The sequence below is a fragment of the Lichenostomus cassidix genome, chromosome 5 (genome assembly GCF_008360975.1).
Source record: "Lichenostomus cassidix isolate B80296 chromosome 5, HeHo_3.0, whole genome shotgun sequence".
Classification (NCBI taxonomy): domain Eukaryota; kingdom Metazoa; phylum Chordata; class Aves; order Passeriformes; family Meliphagidae; genus Lichenostomus; species Lichenostomus cassidix.
The window spans coordinates 22,399,752-22,427,323 of record NC_139486.1 but is presented as its reverse complement, the minus strand read 5'-3'; the positions used below and the strand labels follow the sequence as shown (position 1 = coordinate 22,427,323).

At 45.2% G+C, this 27,572-nt stretch overlaps 1 protein-coding gene across 2 annotated transcripts in view; it reads left to right on the top strand.

The window, feature by feature from the left end:
* The window catches only part of IFT43 (intraflagellar transport 43), a 43,774-nt gene extending 19,949 nt beyond the window's left edge, over positions 1-23,825 (top strand). For both annotated transcript variants that reach the window (XM_085061694.1, XM_085061695.1), the window contains 6 exons: positions 8,518-8,550; positions 8,987-9,033; positions 20,956-21,028; positions 22,421-22,496; positions 22,841-22,903; positions 23,581-23,825. In XM_085061694.1, coding sequence (XP_084917820.1) covers positions 8,518-8,550; positions 8,987-9,033; positions 20,956-21,028; positions 22,421-22,496; positions 22,841-22,903; positions 23,581-23,691 — 403 coding nt within the window. In that variant the 3' untranslated portion in view covers positions 23,692-23,825. The remainder of the gene's footprint in view (positions 1-8,517; positions 8,551-8,986; positions 9,034-20,955; positions 21,029-22,420; positions 22,497-22,840; positions 22,904-23,580) is intronic.
* The last annotated feature ends 3,747 nt before the right edge of the window (positions 23,826-27,572 follow it).

Below are 27,572 nucleotides of genomic sequence, written 5' to 3'. Positions count from 1 at the left end.
GTTCCTGTAGGAAAGAAGTGGATGCAGTTGGGATGACCTTTAGAGCAGGGTAACCCAGCCTCTGGTTAGATATCATTTAAGGCTCTGAAGGGTGGACAGTGGTGAGATTGCACCCTGGAGTTGGTGGAAAGTTATTTAAGAGATTAAGGGGTTTTATGATTCAAGGTCTCTAGAGATAAGTTAAGTTAAAAACCTCCTGTTTCAAAAATATGGGCTTAAACTATCCTATATTCTCTCTGTAAGAAATGACCCCTGAGAGTGCCTGGCTTTAGAACCTCCAGCAATCCCTGTCTCTCAGCTGGGAGTAGTAAAGTTGTCATGAGTTTCTCTATTTGGCACAGTGGGGGAAAGCTTGTGTCATTCCTTTTGTCTACTCCCAATCCAGCCGTGTTGAGGTGAGTCTCAGTCTGGGCTTCCCTGTGACACTGCCATGTTAGGAGTGGACCCAGACTCCTGGCTGCATGGGAGATGTCAGCCTCACTCTGCTTCTTGCAGCCATCTGCGGATGTCCTCAGTGAAGTGAAGAGTATAGGCAGAGAGGATCAAGGCTGCCAAGTGAGGGGGCACAACTTAGAAGGAGAAGAAAGAAAAGGAAGTCTGATTAAGTTTTGTCTTGAAGTGTCTGTTTTTGGGTTTGTCCCTGCATTGATCTGCAAGGGAATGAGGCAAGTAATGGCCCCTTGGGGACCTTCAGGACTTTCCTCTCAATGTCAGCCGTCATTTTCAATCACCCTCTCCCTCCCAGCCATTAATTTTGGCCCAGGATCATGGGGACTTGTCCATCTATCACTCCTAATTGACACTAAATGATCTGTCAGTTTATTGATGAACGGCAGGAGTGGAATTGTCACAATATATTTTACTTTCTAACAACTCCTCCTGACAATTTTACCTTGTCCATCTCACTCTCCTCACATAAATCTCCATTGGCCTCTCATTCCTTCTCTTGGGCTGATCTGGTGCCAGCCACCTCCATGCCATCGGCACGCATCAAGGACATCAAGATGGCGGTAAGCTGCAATGTGCAGGCCCACGGTGGGTTTTTTCCTCTCTCTCTCCCTGCCCCCTCCTCTTTTTCTTTTTCCTTTTTTTTTATTTTTAATAGGCTGGATGTTCCAGGAATGCTAACAAGCTCCTGTCCTCTTGTCCCTTTATGTCATTGCTGGGGTGAGCTCTCCTTGGTGTTTCTGTTTAGACTTAGTGAAGATAACTGGCAGAAAAAGTCCCTAAAAGACAGAAGAGTCACCTGAGAAGCTCTCATTGCCCTGGCTATGACAGGGGACTTGTTTTCCTTTTAAACCTGCTTGGTGTGACTTGCAAGAGTTTCCTGCTAGGGGAAAGTCTTAGACTTGTGCCTATTTCTGTCTTTGCAGTGCTCAGAGGAGCCTGGAAAAAGTTTTGCTTTTTCTTTTTCCTTCCCCCCTCCCTTTTTTTTTTTTTCTTTTAAACATGTTTTTTACCCTAGATTTCTGGGGTTTTTTTCCCAGTTAGTGAAGTTTTCTTTGACTTCTTTTTCTGGAAAGATACTGGGCAATGGAAGGTCTAGTAGGATTGCAGCCTCTTGCTCCCCTAGAAAATGAAGCCTGCATGATAAAAACAGAACAGAAGTGGGGCATTATTGGTAACAGTACATGTAAGCTGCTGAAGTGGCAGAGTTTCTCAGGGTGAAGTCTCTTTTACTTTTTTTTTGATTGAGGACAAAGCATCTTCCTTCCTTACTTCTCTGCATCTCCAAGAAATTTACCAGCAAATTTAGAGGATGCTATTAATGCTAATCCCAAATATTTCTGTTTTAAAATAGCAAAACCTTCTTGAGGAGCATATGCAACTTCCAAGCCTTTTGTATCTGTCAAAGCCAAGGCTAAAAGCTTGTCTGGCCATTGTAGGTCACCTCTATATTGGCTGTGAAGTCTAGCATAATGCAGTTTACCTGTTGAAAGGGACCTGAGATGACCTGATCTACTTGCTTGGCCCTATTTTCCCCTCCCCCAGCCCCCTTCCCCATATAACCCCTCTATTATTCTCAAATTCTTAATCCAAATTCTTAAAATATCTTCTTTCAGAAGCTGTTGCTCTCAGATGACAGAACAAGGTACCATTCAGTAATAAACACCTAATTCTTACAAATGTTTTTCATATAAATGTTTTCAGTGAAGCCAGTCATGAGTGAAAGGTCCTTGAACTTCATAATCATGAGTTTGTTCTCTATTGTGAGATTAGAAAAAAAACCTGTTCAAACAACCTTAAATATATTTTGTCTCCTTTAGCAGTCAGTTCTTTTCCTGTAACCATGAGGATCAAAAGTGTGCTTTTTTCTTTAAATGGAAGCTGAAATGCTTCTGTAACCTCAAGAGTCATTTGGTGTGAGAGTTCAGCTTTGCACTTACTGGAGGCCAAGAACGTGATCGCTTGGATAGGAGCCCCTGTTCTCATGGACCAAAGATGTGTGGTGGATACCTCTAGAAACTGCAGCACTGTTTTCTGTTTTCCCACACAGCAGGAATTTGTATTGAGTGTTGTTGTTTTTTCTGTTGCTCAGTGGGAGCTCTGAACAGCTCTGCCGGTCAGCTCTCTACCAGTGAACGAGAGGGGGAACCCTGGGAACATCTGCTTCAGGAATAATGCAGTGAGTAGGCTGAGGTTCAGTGATCCTTGGGAACACTCTCTGTCAGCTTGTTCTTTTGCGCCAGTTCCTGAAGTCCAGCTTGCCAGAGCTTTCCTCCTTTGTTGTTTCTGTTAAGTAAGCCCACATATTAGGACATGAGGAGAAACAAAAACACTTCAGCTGGAGATTGATTAAGTGCCTCACAAGTCCATTTCAGCTGGAGCTGGCTACCAGCAGTGTCTGTCAGATCCCCTCTCACAGAGCAGGGCTGCTCATTGCTGCATCCATCCTCCTCCAGAGCCATGCTCTGGGGCAGGGTGTTCAGCATGCAGCCCGGCCAGCACAGGGAGCCTTTGAGGGGCCACAAGTTGGATGGTAGGGCCATTACAGTTTAAAAAATGTGTGTCTGCCCAAAACTCCATTGTGGAGATACAGATAGCCATGCACTCCAGGGCTAGGAAGTGAAGGGCTGTCACCTCATAGGAGGTGACATCCTACGATGGAAATAAAAGCTCAAAGCATGCTGAAATCAATGGCAAAACTTGCTTTGAATGTAGGACATGTGAGGATCAAAACTCCTTAACTTAGTAAAGGAAAGTCTGGCTTTTCCAGGCTGCCACAAGCTAGGAAGAGAAGGTGGAAACTTAAAACAACAGATCAGAGCCTCAAGGAAGGTGCAGTGGAATAGCTGAGAAGACACCTTGTGGTGTATTCCAGCACGGGCAGCAGTTCTAGTTTACAGACAGCCTTGGTGAGTGTGTCTTTTCCTGTGCCTCAGCAAACAAGCGGTGACCCAGACCCACACTTGGAGAGCCCAGAGAACTATCAGTTAGCACTTGTGCATCATGTTGGATGTGTAACTTAGTTGTGCCGTAGGCTACTGAACAAGCTGCAACTCCTAGCTCCACGCCCACTCACTGTAGTGATGGACACCTAAGGAACACTTGAGCAAGAGTGCATAATGTCTTTTTTAATCCTTTTTTTCCCCTCCTCCCTCAGGCCTAGACCTGAATTACAATCTTTGCCCTAGAGGCAGAAGGCTTTGTGCCTCCCTGTGAGCTCAGCCAAGCCTTTGGTGTTGAGATGGCTTATGGATATGGATGGAAGCACTGAGGCAGAACGCCGGCCGCTGCCTTGCTTCCTGTGCACCCAGCCCGTCTCTGCCCGACCTTTCATCGCCATAGTGTCTCCCCGCAAAATGTATCTCCGAACATCACGACCTTCTCCTTTTCCCCCCCACCGTTTCATTCTTTTAGCAAGAGGGTAGCTTGCAGGCTTTCTGGTTCCACGGGATTCGCAGAAGTGGTTGAGGCATGTCAGGAAATACGTAAACACACACGGGTAGATGAATTTCTGCCCCCGCTGTGCCGTAAAATGACGAAAAGAGCCCTCGGTCCGGGCCGGCGGCGGTGGCCGCTGTGCCCGCTCGCGGCGCTCACCCTCGAGGCCGGGCCCGCAGCCCCGCGCTGTGCCCGGCAGGGGGCGGCCGCTGCCCGGTGACGCTGCGGCTGTGGCGGCGGGCTCGGCAGCGCGGCCCGGGTTCGGAGCGGCCTGGCCCCGCGGCCTCGGGCGGAGCTGGGCAGGCAGCGGGCTGCCCGCGCTCCCAGCCCGCTCTCCTCCTCCGCCGCGCCGTATCCGGCGTTCCCGTCCGGCCGCCTCCCTATGCGTTTTAGCAAGCTGCTGTACGTGCTTCTCTTTTCCTTAGCTGTGCTGTCCCCCCTCACACCTCTCTGCGTGGCATGAGAGAGCCGCCGAGCCTGCACGGTGAACCCCCTGGAGCCTGGCTGTGGCGTGGTGCAGGACGCGGGTGTGTCTGGAGCTCTCATGAGCTGTGGACATTAAAAAAATTCAAGGACATTTCTCCCCATTCATCCCAGTTATGTCCTCTGCTAAAATAGGTTAACGGTGTCTAATTAACCACTGCACATTGTCATGCTGCATAAAGATAGCATCCTGGCTGTTCTCTGAGCCCTGCCACTTTATCTCCATTTAGATCTCTGTGGTAGTCCATTAAATGAGAAAGAAACAGTTTAACAGAGATGATGTCTACATTGGAACTGCCTTTCACCCTTCAACACGGAAGTTTCAGGCAGCTCAGCTGTACATTAGGGGGATGTGTGGGAGTGAAGTCTCAGGTTTGAGGTTTAACCCCTTCTCATTAATGTGGATGAAGGATTCCTGCTGGGCAGAACTGAGTAAAGACAGCACTCAAGAGAGAGGTCAGATCTATATCCTCTGCCCGAGGGCAGAGCTAAGAGAGAAACAGGTATTCTGTACTAGGAGTTACATACCATGGAGTTACACAAGAACTGTCTTTCACTCAGTTTCACAGCTATTCAACAACCTGAAATAGAGAGGAAGTAAGCAGCTGACCAAAGCCAGAGGGAATATTCTGGGATTATGGTTATGTTTGGGAGCACTGACAGCCTCTCAGGGAAAGGAACTTTAAAAGGAATTGTCTAGCTGATGGAGTGAGTCCATGTTCTTTGCTCTCCAGATGCAGTGGACTTAGGAGCATAAGTGAAAAAAACAGATGTGTCCCTGTCTCACAAAAATGGGGAGTGGCTGGTGTATAATACAGCAGACTGAATGTATTTCTGAGCACTGCTTCTGGGACTGTGTTGTTTTGTTTGTCCTTACTCGAGTGACTGTATCTGTAGTTCATATTCAATTGCTCATTTTGTAGGTCCTTGTTGCTGCCCTCCCTGGGCTGTGCCTGCTGCTGCAGCAGACAAAGCAGGGCAGTGCACTTCACGTTGCTGAGAACATGAGGAAAGAGTCGGAAAGCTGTGTATTGTGGCTTGAGTTTAGTCAGGTTCATTCCATGTCTGCTTTCGCTCACCACTAGGAAAAAAGCTCACAAGGTGAATGAAGAGGGTGCTGTGTACCCAGACCTGATATTTGTGAAGGAGGAAATGCTGGTCTCAAAGTGTTGTAATTGGCACTGGTAAGCTGAGACTACTCTTAGGAAGGGGTACTCTGTAATCTTTAAAACAATGTGATAACTTCATGAAGAAATCTTTTGAGGCTTCCCATAGTACATGGAGAGCAAAGAGACAAGCAGGTGATTGATTCTACAGGACTATTATCTCCAGGTATAGCTTAGCCCTCAGCTAAGTTTATGCAATTGACAGAATTGGAAGTGGGGCACCTTTTTAAGATCTATTAATGATTTCTCTTGCTGCCTTGAAGGTTTTTAACATTAGGACACAAGACAAAGCTTGTCTCTTTTTTCAGATTAGCTTTGTTACATAGATTTAGGTAATGTAATTTGGCCAAAAAAGCTGAAGACTAGTCAAACCAAGAATATTTTGTGATTTTTTTCCCCCAATCTGAAACAAGGACCAAAAAAGTAATTTGGCACCAAACAAAATGAAAAGGAAGCCTTATAAAAAATAGAGGAAATAGTAGGTTGCCTGGTATCTGCTTTGCTTAATAGCTCAATCATTAAGGCCACAGAAAGTGTAAATCATACAATTCCTTCCTGTGCTACAGAAACTTTGTACTATACTTTTGGGATAGTTTTCTATGTGTGAGCTCACCAGCTGGCTTCAAATGCCAGTCTCATCAAATAATGCTATTCCAAATCATATTTTAGAAAGCATATCTAGTACACATGACTGGAAGCAGATGTCTCCTGTAAACAGACAAGCAGTCATTTCTAGCTCCTGCTCCAGTGCCTTTGGTGTATAAATGCTGTGTATTAACCACAGGACTGTCAGCACGAGAGACTTGCCTCACCCACTGCCACCGTTGGAACCTGTGGCACAGGGACTAAGGTGTTCTTGTAGGGGGCAGCAACCATGGGTCTGTAACTTGCTTTGGAAAGAGGAAGGAATGGTCTTGTTTGACAGGAGAGTTCTAACACCTGAGTTCTGGGATTAAAGGGGCCAGTACTATTCCCCCCTCCTTGCTGTTGAGTTTGTTCCCCAAATCACTATATTTTCCAATATATAGTGCAGCTGTTTCATAGTGAGGTATTTGCTTATTGTCCTGAATAATTCTTTTCCTAAAAACAAGGAAAAGTTGAGAAAGCTTAAGTCTCAGAACATGAGCAAAGCAGTCTCTGCCTCTAGAACTAACATGACTGCCTTCCCTGTGGGCCACCTGGATATCAGTCATGTCAGGGAGCTTAGGAAAAAGAAACAGAAATTGCTTACAGGGATAGCAGGAGTGACCTTTTCTCCTGGGAAGTATAAACATGTGGAGTGTTTCATTCCTGCCTGGAGACAGGAGCAAAGATGTAAGGAGTGTGAGTTCTGAGGAAGAGAGTGTTATTTGGGGTTGGACAATCATCAAGAGTAACGGGATCATGCCAAAAAGATGTAAAATTGATCCCCCAGGAAATCCTCACCGTGCAAGTCTGTGCAATGCCATCATTTGGGATGTTTCAGCTCAGAGACGACAAGGCTATATGGGAACCAGTTCTGTGAAGGCATAAAGTAGGAATAAAATAGGAGAAATCTTGCATCATCTTTCCATCTCTGTCTTCTCAGAGTCTAAACTCCACTGAGCACTGGTGGAGGGCTCTCTAAAGCCATCTATTTCTTTCTCTGTAGTATCAGGGGGTTCATAAAAGTGCTTTGTACTACCACTGGGGAGAAGGATTGAGTTGGACAGCTCATCCTCACTGGAAGAGCTCTTTCCTAAACTCCACAGTTCTGTTGCATTTCTGCCATTGAAATGCAGATATAGCTGAAAGCCCAGATGCAGATGTCATCACGTAGCTGCAGTTCTGATCATAGCAGTCAATATTACTGGACTCAGGTCACTGATTAGATGTGATCTTCAGCTTCTGACACATTGCAAGCTCCAGAGAGAGCAGTAGAGACAAAGGACTTTCTTCTCCTTATACCTCTTCTCTGTATAGCTAGACATCCTCTGTGTCCTACTCCTTGCTCTTAGAAGAATAGATTATTCATGGGAGAACTAGATGAAAACTGTGACTTGCTAGAACAGAGAGCAGATGAGGAGAGGCCTGTGCCATGTCACAAAGTGCTTTAAAAAGAGCAGTGCAAGACAGTGAAGCAACTTTTTTTATATCTTGGTGTGTCCTGGGACAGTGCATGTGATATGGGAGAGCCCCATGTATTCTTTGTCATGGCACCCTGACTTCAGGGGAGGGGAGAATATTTATTCCCAACGCATAGACATGAAACTTCACTCTGCAAAATGGCCAAAGCAATCAGCGAGTGATGGAGTATCTGCTAAAAAGAAACCTGGCATTTAATTAACTTTTCAAAGTGCTGGTTCAGCAACCTCCATGTTTTACATTTTGAATATTGAACAAGCGTCCCTAATCGGGACTGAATTACTTCTGGGCTTGCTGGGGTGGAGAGCAAGGGAGCTGCCATTTGCCAGTGCCTCCCCACCATGTTATTATTATGAACTCCTGTTAACTTAGCCAGATCAACCCGGATTTTCTGCAGCAACTGCGTGTCTGACCTGAACTTGGCCAGCTCACGTGGGATTCCTAACTTGAAAGGCAACCAGAAAATCTTTCTGCACAGCCAGGGGGAGGAACAACCTGTTGATCTCTCAGGGGAAGGTAGACAAAGTATAGCACTTTCTTTACTCCTTAATGCACCAACCTGTCTACTCAAGTAAGGACAGGTTTACCTGCAGCTGATGGCAAAGGGGATTAAAAAGTATCTGAGAAACTAAAAAACCAGGGAGTATGGTTCCTGCCATATCTGGGCATATTTGGGACCCAAGTGGTTTTGTTTCAGTCTGTCTCACTCAGGGACTTTTCAATACGCTGGTTCAGTGGTCACTCAGAACTCTTTCAGGTGTGATGTGTTACATCAGACCTGGTGCAGGAGCTGTTTTGCGCAATAACAATTATATAGGGAAAGGTGAAGTTTTTGATTTTCTCTAGCCTTTTCTAAACATAAGCCTTCCTTGTCTTGCAGGTCAGGAAGAAAGCATGCAGAAGAAGTAGAAGAGTAAGTTCCCATTGTTGCTGAGACTTCTTCCCCAAATTTTCCATGGTGCTTCTAAGCACCAGTACACCAAGATCTTAAAGTCGGGAAGGATGTGTCCTGGGATGGGTCTGGGCTGGTCATTCTATAGTTCCCTGGATATGGAGTAGATGATGGTTCTGTCACTTCCATAAAACAGAAAGAGGAAAAATTAGAAAGCAACTGCTTTCCTTGCAGGCCCTACTCTCTGCAGCCTAGGGGTTTGTCTTAGGTACATCTTGGTTAAGCTGAGATTTCTGCTGAGCCCAGCAATGAGGGGTTTGGAAGATCAGTCTGCAGGCTAAGGATACTTGGAAAGTCTCTCCTTGGCAGGCTATGAGGCTTGTGGGGAGGAAGGGGGCACAAAACAAGATGTTTTTCTGGGCTTGCAATTGAAATTCTTTCTTGTACTTTGCTACAGCCATCGTCTCAGACAGCAGAGCCCAGAGGCATCAGATGATGGAGGAGGTAAGGTATCACCTACTTGACTGCAAGAGGTGCCTTCATGCATGTCTGAGGGCTCTCCAGTAAAGTGAGCAGAGGCATCTTATAAGAAATTGCGAGGAAATGAACCAATCTGGGGGTAAACAAATGTGGGAGCTTCTTAGGTCTCCCCAGATAAATGAGGGAGAGAGAGTAAAGGAGATGGAGAGGGAGGATGAGGGAATGAACCTGTAGTCTAACTGGCTCTTCATGAACACTGGCTCTTCATGAATTATAGAGGACCCTTGGAAAGGAGGAAAGTGTCAAGGACACACTTCTCTCTGTAATTTCCTCCATGGAAAATAGTGGACTGGGGCAAAAAGAGAACTAAAAGCACAGTAAAAGGTTATGAGTGGGGAAAAAAGTCCCTACTCTCCCCTGGTTTAGGTGATAGTATGCTCTTCTTAAAGCATCTGTCATCTTTTATGGCAATATCCTTGTCTTGGTCCCAACAAGTACCTGTACTACTCTCCTGGGGTCTCTGTCATGATGGAATTTTTAAATTAAAAAATCTGCTTGCCCTAACCCAAGATCATAGACCATAAACTAAACATAAACATAAACACTGGTGGCTAATCCCATCCCATCCCATCCCATCCCATCCCATCCCATCCCATCCCATCCCATCCCATCTCATCCCATCCCATCCCATCCCTATACAGACAGCTATGAAATCCAGTGGACTCCGGACTTAGCACTAGTTTTCTTTATAGAGTATATTACTGGCTCTTCTAGGACTGGATGAGTCAAGAGAAATCCCAGGAAAAATCCACAGTATGAATTTAAAGATGAGCACTAGATAGCTGTGGGGAGCATAGAAATTCATTAAAGCCTCTAGAAGGTACCTCAGTTTTCAAGGGCTAAGAATTTTATACAGTGTATAAAAAGTTGCATCTGTAAAATATCACCAGGCATCAGAAGAATTATCTGGAGTCACAAAGGATCAGACATCAGTATGGTTAATGAGATTAAATGAAGACTTATTTGGGTCTTTCAGACAGATTAAGCATTGCAACATACAACTGCCAGAAGTGGCACCTTTATAGCATTGGCATCTTCAGAACAGACTAAATTTTCCCCCTGGGAAGTTTCTTGGGCTTTTTAAATTTCAGCATATGTCACTGAGGCTGGTAGTCTGTTCTGAACAGCTCTGACTGTTTGCTATGTGCTGTCCTTTTTGTTGAACCTTGGTCATGTAATTGGAGTATGACTGTCTTTGCTAACCAGGCATAAAAATGCTTGCCACATGTTTGTTTGCAGCATATGATTTTAGTTCTCCAAGACCTTGCATAAGAAATATAGAATAGAATTGATGCAGAGTGTGGTATGAAGACCTGTCAAATCCTAATACACTTCACTTATTTATCTGTGCCTAACCTATGGTTAGTAGTTGAATTTGGGCTGTTTGCAAGATGGAGTTTGGCTTTGGATTAAATCTATGCATTAGAAGAAGGTTCCTGCTAATCTGGAAGAATGGTTCCTACCCAGGAAGAATGGTTCCTACCCAGGCAGTTTCTGGTACAGATACACTGGTTTGTGGATCTAATTTGCATATGGAAAATCTCTAAATGGATTGGTGTATTGTGTGGTTATGGTCCTATTTCGACAGGGAGATTAAGCAAACTTTTCTGGGAGAGGAGTTTTCCATGTGGGCTCAGCAATTGCAGTGACGAAAAGTGACATATAAACAAGCTTCAGAACTTGAATAAAATTACTTTTTTGAATGAGCAGAGAGATACAAATAACTGCCTCGTGTAGAAGGTAGGGAGTATCATGCAGTGCATGTGCAGTAAATTGAGCTGTATCAGCCTCCCCTTTGCATAGAAGTGCACTTGAGTTTGTGTCCTTAACTGTAACAGTAAAGCTCAGATTCTAAACGTACAAAAATCAAGACATTGGTGTATGGATCCCCAAGGATGGGTCACGGTTATTTTGTGCTGCATAATGTGTTAGCTTGTACACCTTAATATGAACAGGCGCAGTTGCGTAATGATTGCTGCTGTCAACCAATACATTTGGATCGCCTTCCTTTAACCTATTAGAAAGCTGAGCTGTACCATTCCATTAACATTGTTCGTCCCCCATCCAACCTTTTCATTAAAAGAATGAAGGACAAAACTATATGCCCTTAAAAAGGTGTTCTTGTGAATTTGAAATGTGCTCAGTTGAGATCGTTTATACATTACTAACACCCAGAAGCTCAGAGTTTGCAGTCCATTTGAGAAAATGTTAAAAAAGCATAGGGCCTGTAGAGAACCCAGTTTGGCATGTGGAGAATGGAGGAAGTTTGTACAACCAGGTGGAGACTTTTGGGCTTTATATGCCCTGTAATTTCAGAAATAAAAGTAGAATTCTTTAAGTGCTCCTGGCCTGTGATGAAATAGCATCTGAATCCTTATCTCTGTGGGAGTTTGGGAGAGAAGGATGGACACTTCTTAGCCTGTGTGTGGAAGGACTGAAACAGTGTGAGAGAGGGTAAAGTGGGTGGACCAGACAGGGACATGCATGGAATGATCTGTAGTTTCAGCCATTTGTTACGGTTGCCCAGAGAAACCCAGAAAGTGGGAGTCATCCATACTGCAAAATACATACCCTTGAGATACCAGCAGTGAAGTACCTTGGCTCAGATCATGCTCAGAATTCATTTTCTCCATTTCATATTTCTCTAGGTGTTAGTCCAGGACAAGACAGCCCCTTTAATGAGGTGCCAGTATTGAGTTATAGGAAAGCAAAGACTTGTGTTTGACTAAAAGCACCATTTGCTCCTGTAAAACTCCAGGCTGGGAAGACAGTTTTGGAAAAGTTCAGTGTCTCTCCAAAAGTAGCTCTGGAGCATCTGGTTGATGGCTAGGTTGATTTCTACAGCACCCACTGTGATCCTAGTGCCCACCCTCCTGAACACATGCTGGTCCTCATGAGTAGTGAGGCATAGCAAATGCGTAATGCCTTTGTTAGTGGGTATGTGCCCACTGGACCTTGTCATGGGGGCCAGGTCCTCTGTATGGTGAGAAACCTGCTTTAGCAGGATTTAATGCATCACACTTGAGGAATAATAAACCTCCACAAGCCACACAAAAGTGTTTAATTCCTGAAGGACAGGCCTAGTTAAGTCACTTTTGGCCAGGGGCAATTGGGGGCTTAATGCTTTGTATGTAGCAATCTGGGCAATCTGAGAGAGAGGAGTTTAAGGGTAATTGCTCAATTTTCTGTCTATGTCAACAGGGAAAATGAGCAGCAGTGACTGAACTCTATATGGCAGGAAAACTGCATGAGATGGGAGATGTGAGACTATCCGTGGAATTTAAAAGGTGCTATCTGCAGAGCACTGCTTCCTTTTCTGTAGCAACCGAGAGCTTCTGCCACGTGCAGACTATCCTTTATCATGAGGTGGGAGGGAAGATGGGACAACCAAGCTGAAGTTGAAGGGCTTTCCCCTCCCTTTGCTCCTTTCTCCAGCAGGGCATAGAGGGCTTTACTCTGCTTGTGTGTCTCTTTCTGGAATAGAGCTACATAGGGCTGTTTCCCGTCCTGTTGGAGAGAGAAATGGTGTCATTCCTCCTCCACCTCAGTAATCTGATTTGTCCTTTGGCTAGAAGTTTCTTTGTTGTTCCTTTCTTGTCCACCAGTTCTGCACTGCTGTGTTGTATTCTTCCCGATGTCTTTCTCTTCACTACTTCGTCCTTGGATTTTATTCCTCAGCACTTTATGGGAGCTTATTAGCTAAGGCTGTAATCTCTCTCCCAGGTATTTCCACATAGACTGTTGCCCCATCCTCAGAAGTCCCTTTCCGCTTTCTCTGTTACCCTTGGGATGCATAGATCCTAGAACAGGGCTTTTCTTGGAAGACTGGGACGTAATATGGGATTTTCTGTCTGCAGGAACAACAGCTTCTTATTTTAAAGCAGGTAGTGTGTGTGAATGAGACAGCTGATTGAAATGGAAGCCTGACTATGCTACACAGGAAACCCAAACGTGACCTGCAGGTGAGGAAAGCTGCCAGGAGACAGATCTGTGCCCTCAAGGCAAAACCCTTTCCTGCCTGCTGGGAAGCCTCCTCAAGGAAGCAGAGCTGATGATTAGACCTTTTTATGCAATGTCAAACCTCTAGAAGGACTTCTTACCCTTCTGGCATGTGCCAGCAGCTCCTTTGTTTTTGAACAGGATGAGAGTCTAGACTCTGTGAACAACAGAGGAGGAAGTGGGCATATGCCATGGTCCCCAGTCCTTGTGGGTAGTGATATCTGTCTGTCAGGTGGGAGATCTGTAATTCACAACCATGAAGTATCCAACACCTCTTGAGCTGCATGTGAATAAGCACCAATGATATTGCTCCTAACAGAGCTGAGAATAGAGCACAGTGAGGGTTATTGTTGGCTCTGTAATTCCTGATAAATTTTGCCATTTGCTTCCCTGGTGAGCTGCTGTTTTTACAGAGCACACCAAGTGCTGGTGGATTCCAGAGACCACGAGCTGCAAGGACAGCTGCATTGGCTGAGCATGAGGGTAAGAGAGGGCAGAATTTGCAGGAACAGTGAGGGATATGGCCAGTGGGTATGTCCTAGGCTCAGAAGGCAGTGTTGGAGTGATTTGGGGAGAGCAAAATGGGGAAAGGTTCTGAGCATCACTGAAATGGAGACAGAGTGAAAGACATGGTGTTTTGGAAGTGGTATGAGTGGGCTGAATAGAAGGGTTTGGGGCAGAGAGTGTCAGTGGTTGTTGGGTTTCTGAGATTCTGCATTTTGACTTTGTAGCTCTGCAAGTACACCACAGTCCTCCCCTTTGCTGCTTCCCCAATGCACTACCCTGAGTCTCTGTGCAAGGTCGCTGAAGGGCACTCAGCCCAACCTGATGGTTTCCACTGAACTGTTGGTCCAGGCCAGTTTGAACTCCACTGGTGACTGCTGACATTGTGATTTAGAGCCTCTGGTGTTGGAGGAAAGCTCTCTCCTGACAGCCACAGTGGGCAGGGGAGAGCAGAGAGTGTGTCCCAAGAGATTGTCTGAAGTTCTATTTGAAACAGCAGACCACTGGCCAAGGGGCAGTGGGCTCCTTAATTACAAGGGAGCACACACAGCTTGTTGGGCACTGAAAATGACAGTCTGGGGAAGCATCTTCCCTTGCTAAATTCTGCGATATGGTTGATACACAGTCATATTGGGGCTGTGATTGCTGAGTCCATAAGTGTAGTTGACGGACTAGGTTTACCTAAAATACCCTTTAAGAAAAAGCTCTTGAAAGATGATTACAGAATTGAGACACCATCATTTAAAACTGCCTGAGGCAAACTCCTTTGAAAATTGCAGCAGTGGAGGGACAGAGAGAGAACCGCGTAGCCCTTGATTGTAGTGTCGTTCCCTCAGGACCCATCCCCCCTCCTCCTCAGTTTCTCATCTGATATGAGAGAGAGCAGCAGTAAGATTCCTCATCTGTCTTATGAAAATCCGATTCTGAGTGGCTCTGATCAAACCCAGCTGGCTGTCAGCAGAGGTGGCCTTGTGTGGAGGGAGGGAGGCTTCTGAGGAGTCGCTGGATGTGGAAGTGTCATGGGTGCTGCCGATCAAAGAGCCATTTTTTAATAAATATATATAAGAAAAAATAAAAAACCTAAGGATTTAGCATAAAAGAAATGTAGTTTGTCTTGTTTTTCCAGCGTAACATGAAGAGGATGAAATAGAATCAGGCATGCCTGATCCCGAACATACTTCCACAGGAGCATCCTGAGAAGCTGCCTTCCCTGACCCAGTAATGCTCTAATGCAAAATCTCTTGTCTCCAGCGTTGTTGAAGAGGGTTTCGTATTTCTGAGTTCACGAGACCCTCTCAGGACACCTCATGCCTTCTCATCTGATGCCCCACCACCTTCTGAGTATGTTTTAGCAGGGGAATACTGTAAAAGAGCAGGGAACAGCTTTTGAAAAGAGGAAAACACATGTTACTGCAAAGGAAGGCAGGTGCAGCGCTCTGTCAGGGGGCAGTTGGTAAGAATAGGAGCTGTGTTACCTCTCTAAATGCTGATAATCTCAGGAGCATAGTGGACTCCAGGTCTTGGGCCTGGCCTCCAATCTCTCCTGTCTTCTGCTGCTGCTGAACAAACCTATGCGTTAAGTGATTCCTCACCTTTGAAGCCATCAGTGTCTGCTCCTAGTTCTTGCACAAGCACAAGCCATGCACTACTGGTCATGAAGCCCTGCACTGAGCCCAGCAACTCATCTGACAGGGCTGTTCTGTGCCTCTCCTCACATTTCAAGTGGCTGAAACTGGGCAGAGCCTTTGTCAGCAGCGGCCTTGAGAAGCAGCCGATATGCCTGATGCCTGTCCCCTGTAAGCTGTCAGGTGCGGAAGAAGCCGTGCCACACCAAGCAGTCTGTGAAAGCAAGTAGAATGTCTCCTGCAGCACCTGACCTCCCAGCCAGTCATCCATCTAGCTGAGATGCAATATTATGCAAGGCAAATGCATAACCTTTTAAGGCAAGGCTATAGGGTCAGTACGGAATCTGCTGTGTGACCTTCCCTAGATCCTGTGTCTCCTCTGGCACCTGCGCACAGGGTGACTTTTCCCACCAGCTTGGCCAGGTTGTGCTGTTACTATTCTCTTCCCAGAAGGGTGCTTTGGGACATGGGACACTCAGGTTATCTTCTGCTTAGCTTTTGAGGCAGTGTCCTGGTAGCTGTGGTACTGCCTGCTTTTCACTGTACTGTTTTCATCTCCCTGCTGGCTGATCAGGCAGGTACACTGCTCCGTGTTGGCGTACTAGTAGGGCAATTTCAGTCAGGGAAAGACATCCCTATGAAATTAGTGTCCAAGCATCCAAAGAGGTGTTTTTTATTCTCTCCATTTGCCTGCTGCTCTCCTGAGAAAGCTTCCAAGAGGCTTCAAGCTTGTTTGTGTGTTCAGCAGAAGCTGCCTGTGTCCCTTGCTCTTTATGGTTTTTTGAAGATTTTTTTGCCTGTTGCTTTCTACTTTTTTATTTTCTTTTTTTTTTTTAGTTTTCCATTTTTCCACTTAGAGAGAAAAAATTATTTATTGCATTGAGATGTGCTAATTAAAGCCATTTTCTGGTATTTGGTTACTGAAGTGTTTGATGTCTCTCTGACAAGACCATGAAATGCACAGAGTGTCCACAGGGACAGAATTTGCTGAACACGGTGCTTTGTAAATGAGGGGACACAGTGTCGCAGCAGCTCATGAATATGAAACGCCCATGATGCTACCTCAGTGGACTTGGGAACACAGATGAATCCTGTCATGTGCTAAATGAGACCAATTTCTTTCACTTAACTTCATCTTCAATCAGACCTTCCATTTGCCTGTTTAAAATTCCCCAAACGTGATGCAGAAGGTAACAGCATTCAGTAAAACAAAGTTTTGCAGCAGCAGAGATACTGTAATTATTTCAGCTTTACATTTTATGAGCAAGCAACATAGACTAAAGTTAGTTTCATTCTTATACCTGCTTGGTGGTAGGAGACTGCCAGCTCCAGAAGCCACTACCCTCTTTGTGTTCTCTGGATATGGTGGTGTGTGCACAGGGCGGGTGGAGTCCCTACCACAAGAGTGTCCATTCTGAGCTGGCCTTTGAAACACTGACCCCATTGGAGACAGTGGATCAAACTATCTGAGATGGAGTCGTCTTTGTTTATGGGTGCCAGGATGTGGGCTCAGGGTACTCATAAGGCGGCTCAGGGAGTAAGCAACAACCACACTGCTGACTAACTGCACGCCTGAACTGGAACATGGTTTCTAGATCCAGCTTTGCCAGTGATTTAGTGCCTGTCCTGGAAGAGATTCTGTCTGTTCCTATTTATGTGCCGTCTTGTATCTGGCAGACAATTTAGTTCTCTGGGGCAAGGATCAGGATTTTACTCTGAGTTTGCAGGATTTTAAGAGACCCAGCCTGCAGGTGTTGCTACTAAACCAAAAATCAGCCCTGCTTGGGAGGGAAGGTGCAATTTACCAACTTGCAGGAGCAGCTGGGTCTTTGATACAGGTTCTTACACCTCCTGCTTGTTGCTTTCTGTTGTTGTCTTCTTTGCCTGTCACTAAGTTATTTGCTAAGATGTGAAAAAGGTGATGCTTAGTACATGTACTTTAATATGAACACATAAAGACCTCCTTTCTTTATGACTTGAAAAGCTGCTGTTCCTTGCTTATTGTTTGACTATCTGCATGTAGCAGGAGTTGACTTCACTGTTTCCCTTCCATCTTTTCCTCCTCCCATTCATACACTTCTGTCCTATGTAATTGGTGCCTTGCCATAACTTAGTCATGAAGCTCCTTCTGTGTAAGACCTAGCCAAGTTCAGCTATTGAAATAAAATATTATTCTTAATTATATACTGGGACTTAGATGTTCTGGGACAATAAGTTTGGTGCAGTGACTTAACTCCCCAGTTAGCCACCATTTGGTACTGGTGTCTCCTGCCCCACCATAACTTCCATGTAAGTACACTCATTTGGGTTTCATTCTTTGTTCACTTGTTCATAATCATCTGGGAGGTGGAGAGGAGTTTGCATTTGTCATCTAGCTCTTTTGGTACTCACTCATCTTTGCACAGGCCATTTCTTCATTTCATTGTTCACTACATTGCAGTGACTTGGTATCTGTGAATGTGTGTCCTTTCATGCAGTCATTTCTGAGATTTGCTTACATAGGCATGAGAGTAAAGTATGTGTAAAGGTTCTGCACCAGAAACACAGGTTTATGGAAAATGGTCTGAAGCCCCCACACTGAGCAGGCAAGGAAAAATGTAGTTCACAGAGCAAAGCACATAGAGTAGGGGTTTGTCATGCAACTTTGTTGTTGGAAAAAGCTGCTGTATGAGATTGGGAGAACATGGTCATGTGAACATTTTGTGCATGTACTAATGTTGTATGTAAAGCCTCCCTGCAGCTAGTGGGAATATTAAAAGTAGAGCATATGCCTACTCTATTGCAGCACAATAGCTTCTTCCCCCTGCAGCTGACATTGTGCCACAACTTAGCTATGTTACAGGAAAAAAACATGTCAGTCTCAAGAAGAGCAACAAAAACAATTAGGTGTCTGGAGAATGAGTGAGGGGTAAGGTTGGGTCCTTGGTGATAAGTGAGAACTGAGACACTTTGCAAACTGTATACAGAGAGAGAAGGGAGAGGGATTGTGCAGAAGTGGCGCTGTGGGAATTGGCAGAGGGAAGAGGTAATTATGAGTAACAAGTGAAATAAATTCAGGAAATAAATTCAGATATTTCATGAATGATTTGTCCCTGATATCAGTTAGCCCAGGGAGCTGATATTTTCTTGAAATTTGCGACATTTCTGTTCTATTTCCTGTCAGTCTTACAGTCCTAAAGGGCATTCCTTCTGCCTAGAAGCGGGCAAGGCATGCACACTGCAGTAAGAACAAGTGTGCACTGGCCTTTGTTGGAGGGGCTGGCAGGAGCCCCCAGAGCATTTCCAGCTCGTCTGTCTGAAATATTTTCAAAATGTCTATAAAATATTGGAGCCTTGAATTTCTTTTGGAAAGACTTTCTAAGTGATTGCCTGGATTTTGTTAATACAGAGTGGAGGTCAGGCTCTGCAAGGGGTTTAGAAATCTCTTCAAGGAATTCAATGGCCATGAGATAAAATCAGCACTGGAGGACCCAGGAGTTTGTGTAAACCTGCAGAGTGGAAGGGACATGACAGCTCAGGGCCCTAAGTTTACAACTTTCTCTAGTGTGAAAAGAGATCAACAAGAACAAAAGAGAACTAGGAAGAGGAGGCTCTTGAAATAGCTGCGAAAATAAGCACTGAGTGAAGAAATTCAGTTTCCTGCAAGCACCTTTACATTTCTGCTGTCAAAAGCAGATAAGGATCTGACCTTTCCAGCTCCATGGGTGAAGACAGCTCTGTTCCCAGGTAGTTTTTAATTTACTTTTGTTTGTTGAGAAATGTTCATAGTCTCATCGTGAAAAGGATAAATTAGCTCAGGAGAGGTTAAATGGTTTCTCATTCCCATGCTCATTTTTCTGGACTTAACAGAGCACCTCTGCACAGGGCTTCATTCCCTTCCTTGGACCAGTCTCGCCAGTCTATTCTCTCCTTGGTTATTGTTGCTTATATACAAGGACTTTCTCCCATGTTATCTCTGAGCAAACTTTACCAGATGCTTCCACTTGTCAGTCTGTCTGTCCCTGGAGATGTCTCATTAAGTGCATTTTGGTACAAGTTTTACCAAGAGCTAGGAGCCTCTGCAGGGAAGAGCTGGTGGGATAGCAGCTTCTACTGGGTATTGTCCTCACGAGCAGAGGTGGGGAAATCTGCCCCAGATGCCCAGTGATGCACAGGTGAGACATTCCTTGCACCTGCCTCCTCTGTCTCAGGGCCAGCGTAGGGATTGTTGCTGCAGTTTCCCTTTAAATGTCTTTACGAAATTTGCTGCAGTTGGAGAGCCTCTTCACAGGCACCTGCTCCTTGGGCGGCTGGGGAGCTAGAAGGCACAGCTCTGCTGAGGCCGGCCAAGCTGTCACTCCTTTTGCCATGGCCAGGCTCTCGTGACAGCCCCTGTCCCGCTCAGCCTTCCACCAGGCAACCAATTAGCGAGAAATCCCACTGTGTGGCCAGCTCTGGACGGCCACTGCGCTAGGGCCCGGCTGACCCGTGCCCTGCTGCAGCTGGGCCAGGACTGCCTCCCGGCCAGCGAGTGGGGGCACGTGGAGGATATGCAGCAGGGGAGGGCGGCTGAGAATCTGCGCAGCTCTGACAGGCAGCCGGACAAGGGGCTTCTCGGGAGGACCCTGCCCAGAGCCCTCAGCACCATAGGTGGGAATGTCTCTCCAGCTCCTGAATATTCATCTCAGCCTGGGCTGCAAAACGAGGCAAAGCCAGGCCCAGCTACCTGCTGCCATCCAGCAGTAGCATTGCCGCGCTGTTGGCGGAGCTGGGAGCAGGCTGCTCATTCCAGTGCTGAAGCGGCCAGCGCTGCCTGCCCGCTGGGCATGTGTAACCTTTTCCCTTAGCCAAACCAGCTTCTCCATGATCTGAGGGCTTGGGAGTCTCTGGAGAGGCTTTGTGGCCTTGAGTCTTTAAAGGATCTCTGTATTGGTGTACTCTATTCTTACTTTTTGCCTCCAGTTACTTTGTCTTCTCTTTCTCCTTTTTTTGCTCTAACATTTTGCAGTGCTTTGTCAAATGCAAACTGTGCAGTGCTTTCAGAGTCTCGCTTCTTTATCAGGATTCAAAGTACACTCAGTTCTTCCTTCTCTCCTCAATTCTTTTGTTTCTAGCATCCTTTTTAGTTGGACTAGCCATAGTCCTTGTGCTGGGAATACCCAGTGACCTTCAGCCATTCCAGGATGACACTGGAAATCGTGAAAAATTTTGTGATATTTGTGACAGAACTAGACATGTTCCCGAGTGTTTGTATCTGCTAGACCACCAGCACTTCCTTCCTGAGGAAGGACACAGGCCTCTGCACAGCCTGAGACCCCAACAGCAGTTCCTTCAACATGTAGTTTTATGTGGATTCTCTCAGTTTCCACCCCAAGTTTCATTTTTAACAGAGTCTAGGTGACTGGTGTCTGAGTAAATGATAACACATCTCATTACAAGCAAATTCTTGCCAGTTGATGGTGGCAGTGTAGGCAGCAGGGTTTAGCACAGCTGGCTTCTTTTGGCTTCAAGGTTGGCTTCAAACGGGTGGCCTGTAGAGCCCTACCTGGATTAATCTGCTCCTCTTGCAAGATTTTTTGTGACCCCAGGCTTCAAAGTTTTATTGCCTTGTTTTAATATTAAAAAATATATTTTAATTATTGCTAAGTAATGCTTTTGTGTTTTCCTCTAGTAATAAACAGGGTGCTTCATATCTGTGAAGCAAGGGAGCCTTTGTCGTCAGTGAGAGGAGAGCACAACACTCCTCACTTACTGCTGCTGCTGCTTTCTCTTGTTGCAGACATTCCTGTGATCCCTGACTTGGAGGACGTCCAGGAAGAAGATCTGGCCATGCAAGTGGCAGCTCCCCCCAGGTAAGAGCACTGCCAGGTGTTCTTGAGGCTCTCATCAGCAGTACAAACTGGTTAGTGAAATTAAACCCATCTTACTCATGCTCTTTGGATGTCAGCAGCAGTGCCGTTCAGCAGGATTTGGTGCTGTGTTTTGTGACTGCAGGGCTCCAAGCTGAACAGTGCAAACTTCTTGTTTCCTATTACATGGAGAAAGGAATTACTGCATATTTTCTCTATATAAAAAACCTGCAGTAGAATAATGTATTTAATATTGCAAAATCAAACTCTCAGAATTGGGGAATTGCTTGATTTAAGGTTGCCTGCATAACCTCAAATGCCTCCAATGCACATGGGTTGCTATACACTCTTTGATTATGATGGCTGTAGGCAGCTTTTCCCTCCACAGGATATTCTTGTTACTCAAGTGCATACTTAATTTGGAAAGTACAATTCTGTTGTTTGAAGGTGCTATCAGAGTAGCCTTGGAGTCAGCTCAAGTGAGACCAGAAAGTTTTAAGAAATGAAAGTTTTTGGGGTTTGGTCTTAGACATACCAGGAGGGTCTTCTCTATTAGGCCTATTGCCAAGGTCACAGGCTGGGAATTCTGTTGACCCTTATTTGGAGGGGTGGGATATCTTACTCCTGGTCACAGATGCCTCTCTCACAAGTGTGAGTACTTAGCATAATTATATAGCTGTTAACAAAAATAACTGACACTTTATAGTAGAAAATTTAAAATTACTGTGCCTCTCACCAGAGTTCATTTCTTTTTCTCTTTTTTTATAATGCCATCTGATCCTTCTGTATTCAGAGTTTTCCTGCAATAGAAAAGACAAGTGATTTTCATGGACAAACCCAGGCAAATTCAGTTAATAGATGTATTTTCTAGAGTGTTGCGTCACCTGTGAAGGCAAGTGTAGTACAACAGTGTATCACCCCCTTCCACCATGTTTCTCTTGGAAGAGAAACATTTAAGAAGTTGTATTTGATAGCTCTGATGCAGCTCAGACATGAAAATCCCAAAATCCATACTATTCTGTAGCTTGTATGGTGCTGCTGTCAGAGGCTCCTTTGCTAAGGCACTGGGGCTATTTGAATGCTCACTATGGTCTTTTCTTTCTAGCCCTTGCAGCCAGTCTGTGGATCTTGTTTTGGCATGCTGGTTTCTCTGAGGGCATCCATGGTTGTTCCACATCCTATTTTTATGCATGTGCACAACCTGGTACATAGATTTGTCAATGACTGTTCGTTTGCTGACTGAGCTGTGCTTCTGTCTGAGTACATCCATCCCAAGAGTCTACATGGGTGATGTGAACACTCAAGATGTCACCAAACTACCGTTCATGCCACCCTTTTCCTCACATGGGCTTCCACACTGACCCTGGCTTTTTGTCTGACCCTTTCTGGTTGCAGTGTGCAGGTGAACCGAGTGCTGACATACCATGACCTAGACAAAGATCTAATGAAATATGCTGCCTTTCAAACTCTGGTAAGTGGATGTTGCCATGGGCTGGCCAGTGTGACTCCCTCTCCTTCCAGGCTCATGCCATCCTCCCCAGTGATACTTAGCTGCACAAAATACACAGCCTTATCATCCAGAGAACTTACAGTCTCCCTGTAAGTCTGTTCCTCTGTGTGGCATCACTTTTGCACTTGTTTGTGTCTATAAATAATGTGGATATGGTATCTGTTGCTCAGATGAGGCTCTTGCTGTTGTCCTGGATGAAGTGACCCTTATGAGGCAAATATGGCAATGTCTAGCAAATGTATCTGGTGAAATGATGGTGTCCATTTTCTCAATGCCTGTAAGACTGTGACTCTATGTGTTTATAGGATGGGGAGATAGACCTGAAGCTCCTCACCAAAGTTTTGGCTCCAGAGCATGAACTACGAGAGGTGAGTTTTTGTTTTGTGGAAACACCAACAAGGTAAAAGCTTCTTGTATGTCTCAAACTGGACTAGGAAAGTAAGCCTTGTCAGTGGGGTGGAGAAGTTACGTGAGGAGGAAGCTAGTCAGGAAAATGTGAAGGGTCTAGTACTGTCAGAGATCCCTGCAGAAACAGTGCTTTGTTTTGTCCTTTGGTAGCCACCGTGAGTTACAGGTGGTTCTGCGGAAAAGTACAGAGGGACAAGGGCAGAAAGCATTTGGGGTTTGGGCAGAGGGTTTTTAAAGCAGGACAGAACAACCTCAATACAACTGGGTGGGCAGGAGTTCAGGACTTGCAGCACAGGATTTCTGCAGCTTTGAACTGCAAATGCTTTGGCAGAAGAGCAGAGGAGTGGAAGGACTCCTTTCTATGCCCTGTCTGGGAGTATCTAATATTAACAAGTATCAAAAAATATGTCTTTTTGGAATTTTGGAACAAGAATAATTTTGTCAACATTTTAAAATTGTAGCAGGGATTCACATTTTATTCTGGCTAATATTTCTGTTACAGCAGCCAGTGAATCTGAGACTTCCCTGGTCAGGGCAGTTGCCTTTTTATTTCTCTCTTTGCTGTTCTGGCATTGTTCAGAGAAGTTTGGGTGACACCAGTAACATTTCAGCATGTTTGTCTTTTTCCTCTTGGTAGGATGATGTCTGCTGGGATTGGGACCATCTCTTCACAGAGGTGTCCTCAGAACTAGTGACTGAGTGGGACCTGGCACAGTTGGAGAGGGAGGACCACCCCAGTCTCCCATAGAGCTCTGGCACACCAGACATCTCATACATCCATCTCCTGTAAATAGTTAAGCACTTTAATTTTCTATTCACTTGTTTGTATTTGAGAATTTATTTCAGACACAAAAATAAATAGGACCTTGCTTCGTAGAAAAATTGTGTTGGGAGAAGTCTTGGTTATTTTTTACTAAGAATTTTTGTTCTCAAAAGAAATTAAGAATTCTAAACACAATAAAATATTTACTCATGAACAGTCATTCCACCTCAATAGCACCTTTACAGATAACTGCAATGGTCGGTCTTTCCTCTGTGGAAACACAGCCTTTCGGGAGTAGACCATCTTAAAATGGAGTGTGGTTTGCAGTGATGGCTATCAGAGAGGCTTAGGCTGATATCACTTGTTTTCATAGGACGTCCAGGTTACCATCTTCCTCACAACCGACACCTTAAGTTGTCAGGATATCTGATTTACATTTCATCCAGCAGCCTCCAGCCTTTCCTTGTTCATTTAACCTCTCTCTTGGAACATTACCTCTGTATTGACTCAGGAAGCAGCATCACCTATTAAACTGCCACTTCTTACTGCATCTGTTTTTACCTTGAGGTTTCCCAGCTAAATTCTGACCAGGCATAACCTCACTTAGCTTTTACAATCACATGAAACCACAGCCTAAATGGAGATCGCTTCAGGCAAAAGGTAGTTTGCAAGGAAAATACTGTTTATTCCATGTGTGTGAAAGAATGGAGCCTGATGCTCTCAAACAAGGTAACTCCCTGGTGGATGTCTCCTTGGAACCAAGTAACTCACTCGTATTGTCATCTAAAGAAAAACTCATTTAGCTGTTAATACCATGTCCCTGTAGAACTGTGGTCATTATTTGCAGGAAACAGTAACATTACTTCTAAACGAATGTCCTTCAAAGCCTTGTCCCATTGGAGAGTCTGCTATATTCTTCTGGGGAGTGCAGGTGCTGGGAGGAGGCTTTCTGTGTGGCTTTGCTTTCCTTGTTTGGTTGGTCTAATAGAGCATGGCATTCCCACTTTTGTGACAGCAGGACAGGTCAAATAACTCACTGTGAATTTAGTACTCTGCAGCATTTCGGGTGAGAGTTGCTATGCCAAACAACTTTACCAACAAAAGAGAAGTAGCTGGGCCCCAGTCTGGGGTCACAAAAATAAGAGGGGGCTTAGCTGTCTTAAGGACACACTAAGTTTTGTACAACTTACAACAAGACATCTCTCCTGTAAGTAGAAAATCAAGTGAGGCAGAAGCTTGGGAAGCCATTGCATGGAATATTATCCCAAAGTCTTTCTCTGAGCAGAGAAACCTGTTTTGATACGAGCAGAAACTTCCCAGATGAGCTCGCATCTACTTTTCTGTGGCACTTAGGGTTCATGGCCAAAGAGAATTTAGAATGCTTTTTACATTTGGGAAAAAAATTAAATTCAGTGAACTAAAATAGGTTAGTAAATCAGACAACAAGCCAGGCTGAGAGGAAGAAAAAAGGGGTGCTGTTGGCTACCTGCCTCAGCTGGGGGCCCTAGGCAGGGATACTCTGGGGTAGGAAGCAGGGGTATGTGGGCCAGGCCTGTGCACAGTCTGGGACCTTGGGAACCCAGCAAATACCTGAGCAGAGTTCAAAGGGCTTGAAAGAAATGCCAGCCTCATCTATTTTATGGCAGGAAGCAGTAGCTTTGAGCATTTAGTCTGACCTGCTATAATATAGGCCATGGCAGAGTCCAGTGAGATGTGGGTGAGCTTTGCCTCTATTTTAGAAAGGCAGACAATATATTTAAAACTCTTTCCTGGTTAGTTTTTTAATAGCTGATTTCCCTTATGGTTTAAAAACTACTTTGTTTCTAGACTCAGTTTCTGAGTTTCATCTAATGTTCCTTGAGCCAGCTTGCTTTCACGTTTCCACAGGCATGCTGTCAGATATTTTCTCCTTGCTTCAGTATTTATGTGCACTGTGATCAAGTTGTCCCTTTAATTTCCTTCAATAAACTTAATAGACTGAGATTTGTTTCCATGTCTCTTCAATTCCTTCCACAGCTGGAGGAGTGAAGGTGGGTGTTGGGCTCCTGGCCCTTCTCCAGTAAGCTATTCCCACCCACCTTCTTTCCACAGTTGTGTTTTGGTTGCAGTGTTGGGAAGATGTCTGGGACTTGTTGCTTCTCCTTTCTCAAGTCCTGGTACTGTCACATTCCTGTTACTGTCTTTGCTATAGAGAATGAACTGCTCTTGCGTGGCCAGGCCAGCTCGTGGCTCATGGTGATGCACCAGTGTGTGTTGGCTGTGACAAAGCTGCCTCAGGAACCCGCATGTCTGACAAGTCCTGGGGAAAGAGCGTGCAAGAGAGGATATGGCAGGTGTAACTTTTTCTTGTAGACTGCAAAGGTGTAACTCTGGTTGAGCCTCACATGAGATGAGAAGGGAGAGCAGTTTTCAAAACTGTTCATGCAGTTCCTAGGAACTCAGATCAGCACTCCGGGCTGTGTCTCACTAAGGCATAGAGGAGTATTCCCTTGCTGGTCTCCACAGTCACTGTACTGGAGAGGGGTGAAGCAAGGTGCAGTGGTGTGCTAAGGGCCCCACAAGGAATCTTTGGCAGAATCAGGGTTAGCAATTAAGAGAACCTCAAGTTCCAAATTCAAACATGGCTTTCATATACCTGACAAGTGTTTTCCATCTTCAATTCAAAGATGCCAATTCAATGTAGAGAGTCTTGCTTAGTCTTTGTTCTGCTCTATACATACGTTGCTGAGGAAGAGCTGCAAAACTGTTAAAGTGTGTGTGTCAACAGCATGTTTAGCTCAGTATGCGGTCATGAGGTGTCTGCCCAGGGACTTGCTGGGATTCTGGATGAGTGTAAATATGTACCTGCAGATAGATTCTGGCAGATTACAGCTCAACAGAGTGATACTGGGCAAATGGTGAGCCTCATCACAGATAAAGTAAAAGAAGTGCATAAAGTAAAAGTTAATTCTAGGTCCTATCAGTTTTAGAAATCTCTGGTTTTGCTTGTAATAATACATACAATATTTATAGACTTTCTTGGTGAAAATGCCTTACTAGTGTGCAGTTTGTCAGTGGTGGGGGAATATTGGGGCTGAGACAGCCTAGGCAACACTGGAAAAAAACCAGAAGAAATAAAAGCTGAAAAAAGCCAGACACAGCAACTTTCCATTAAAGAACCTCTTAAAGGGACACTGGCTGGCTGTTTTATTAAGTGTGACAAAGTGATTGGAGGTGCGGGGGAGCTCCTATGTTAATAAGTTGGAAAGGCACTGCCGTTCCTCTCTCCAAAGCATCTCAGGGAAAGTGGAATTAATTCATGGCATATGCTCCCAGCATCTGCTGCGGTGACCCGGAGTGGCGGGAGCACAGAGGCAGGCAGTGCGAGCCAGAGGCTGTATTCCCAGCTCCTCTCCCGGGCCTTGCGCAGTGCTGCTGCCTGTGGCTGGGCGTGGGGCGGCGTGGCTGCTCCGCTGGGACACACACCCGGCTGCCACACTGCCTGCTGCTCTGTGGGGTGTCACAGCCCAGGCCAGAGTATATCTGCTTCTGAAGAAGGAGGCTTGGGGAGGGAGAAGGGGGCGTTTGGATAGAAAAGAGACCAGTTTGAATGGAAGCTAATCCAGTTTGTCCCAAACAGCCTAAATTCCTCCTACAGCATTCCCTGATCAAGACTTCCCTTCTCCAGCCATCTGACTCGTTCTGTGTCTTGCTTTGAGGTTCTGAGTCCTCAGTCTTCCTCTTCCTTCTTTCCCACTGCATCTTTACAGATTAATTGATTCTCTTCTCATGAGAGAGGATAGACATTGTATTCCATGTTAGATGGGATTTCATTTTCTGTTTAATGGCTCCTGGAAAATAATTTTTCACACCTTATTTCCCCTTGA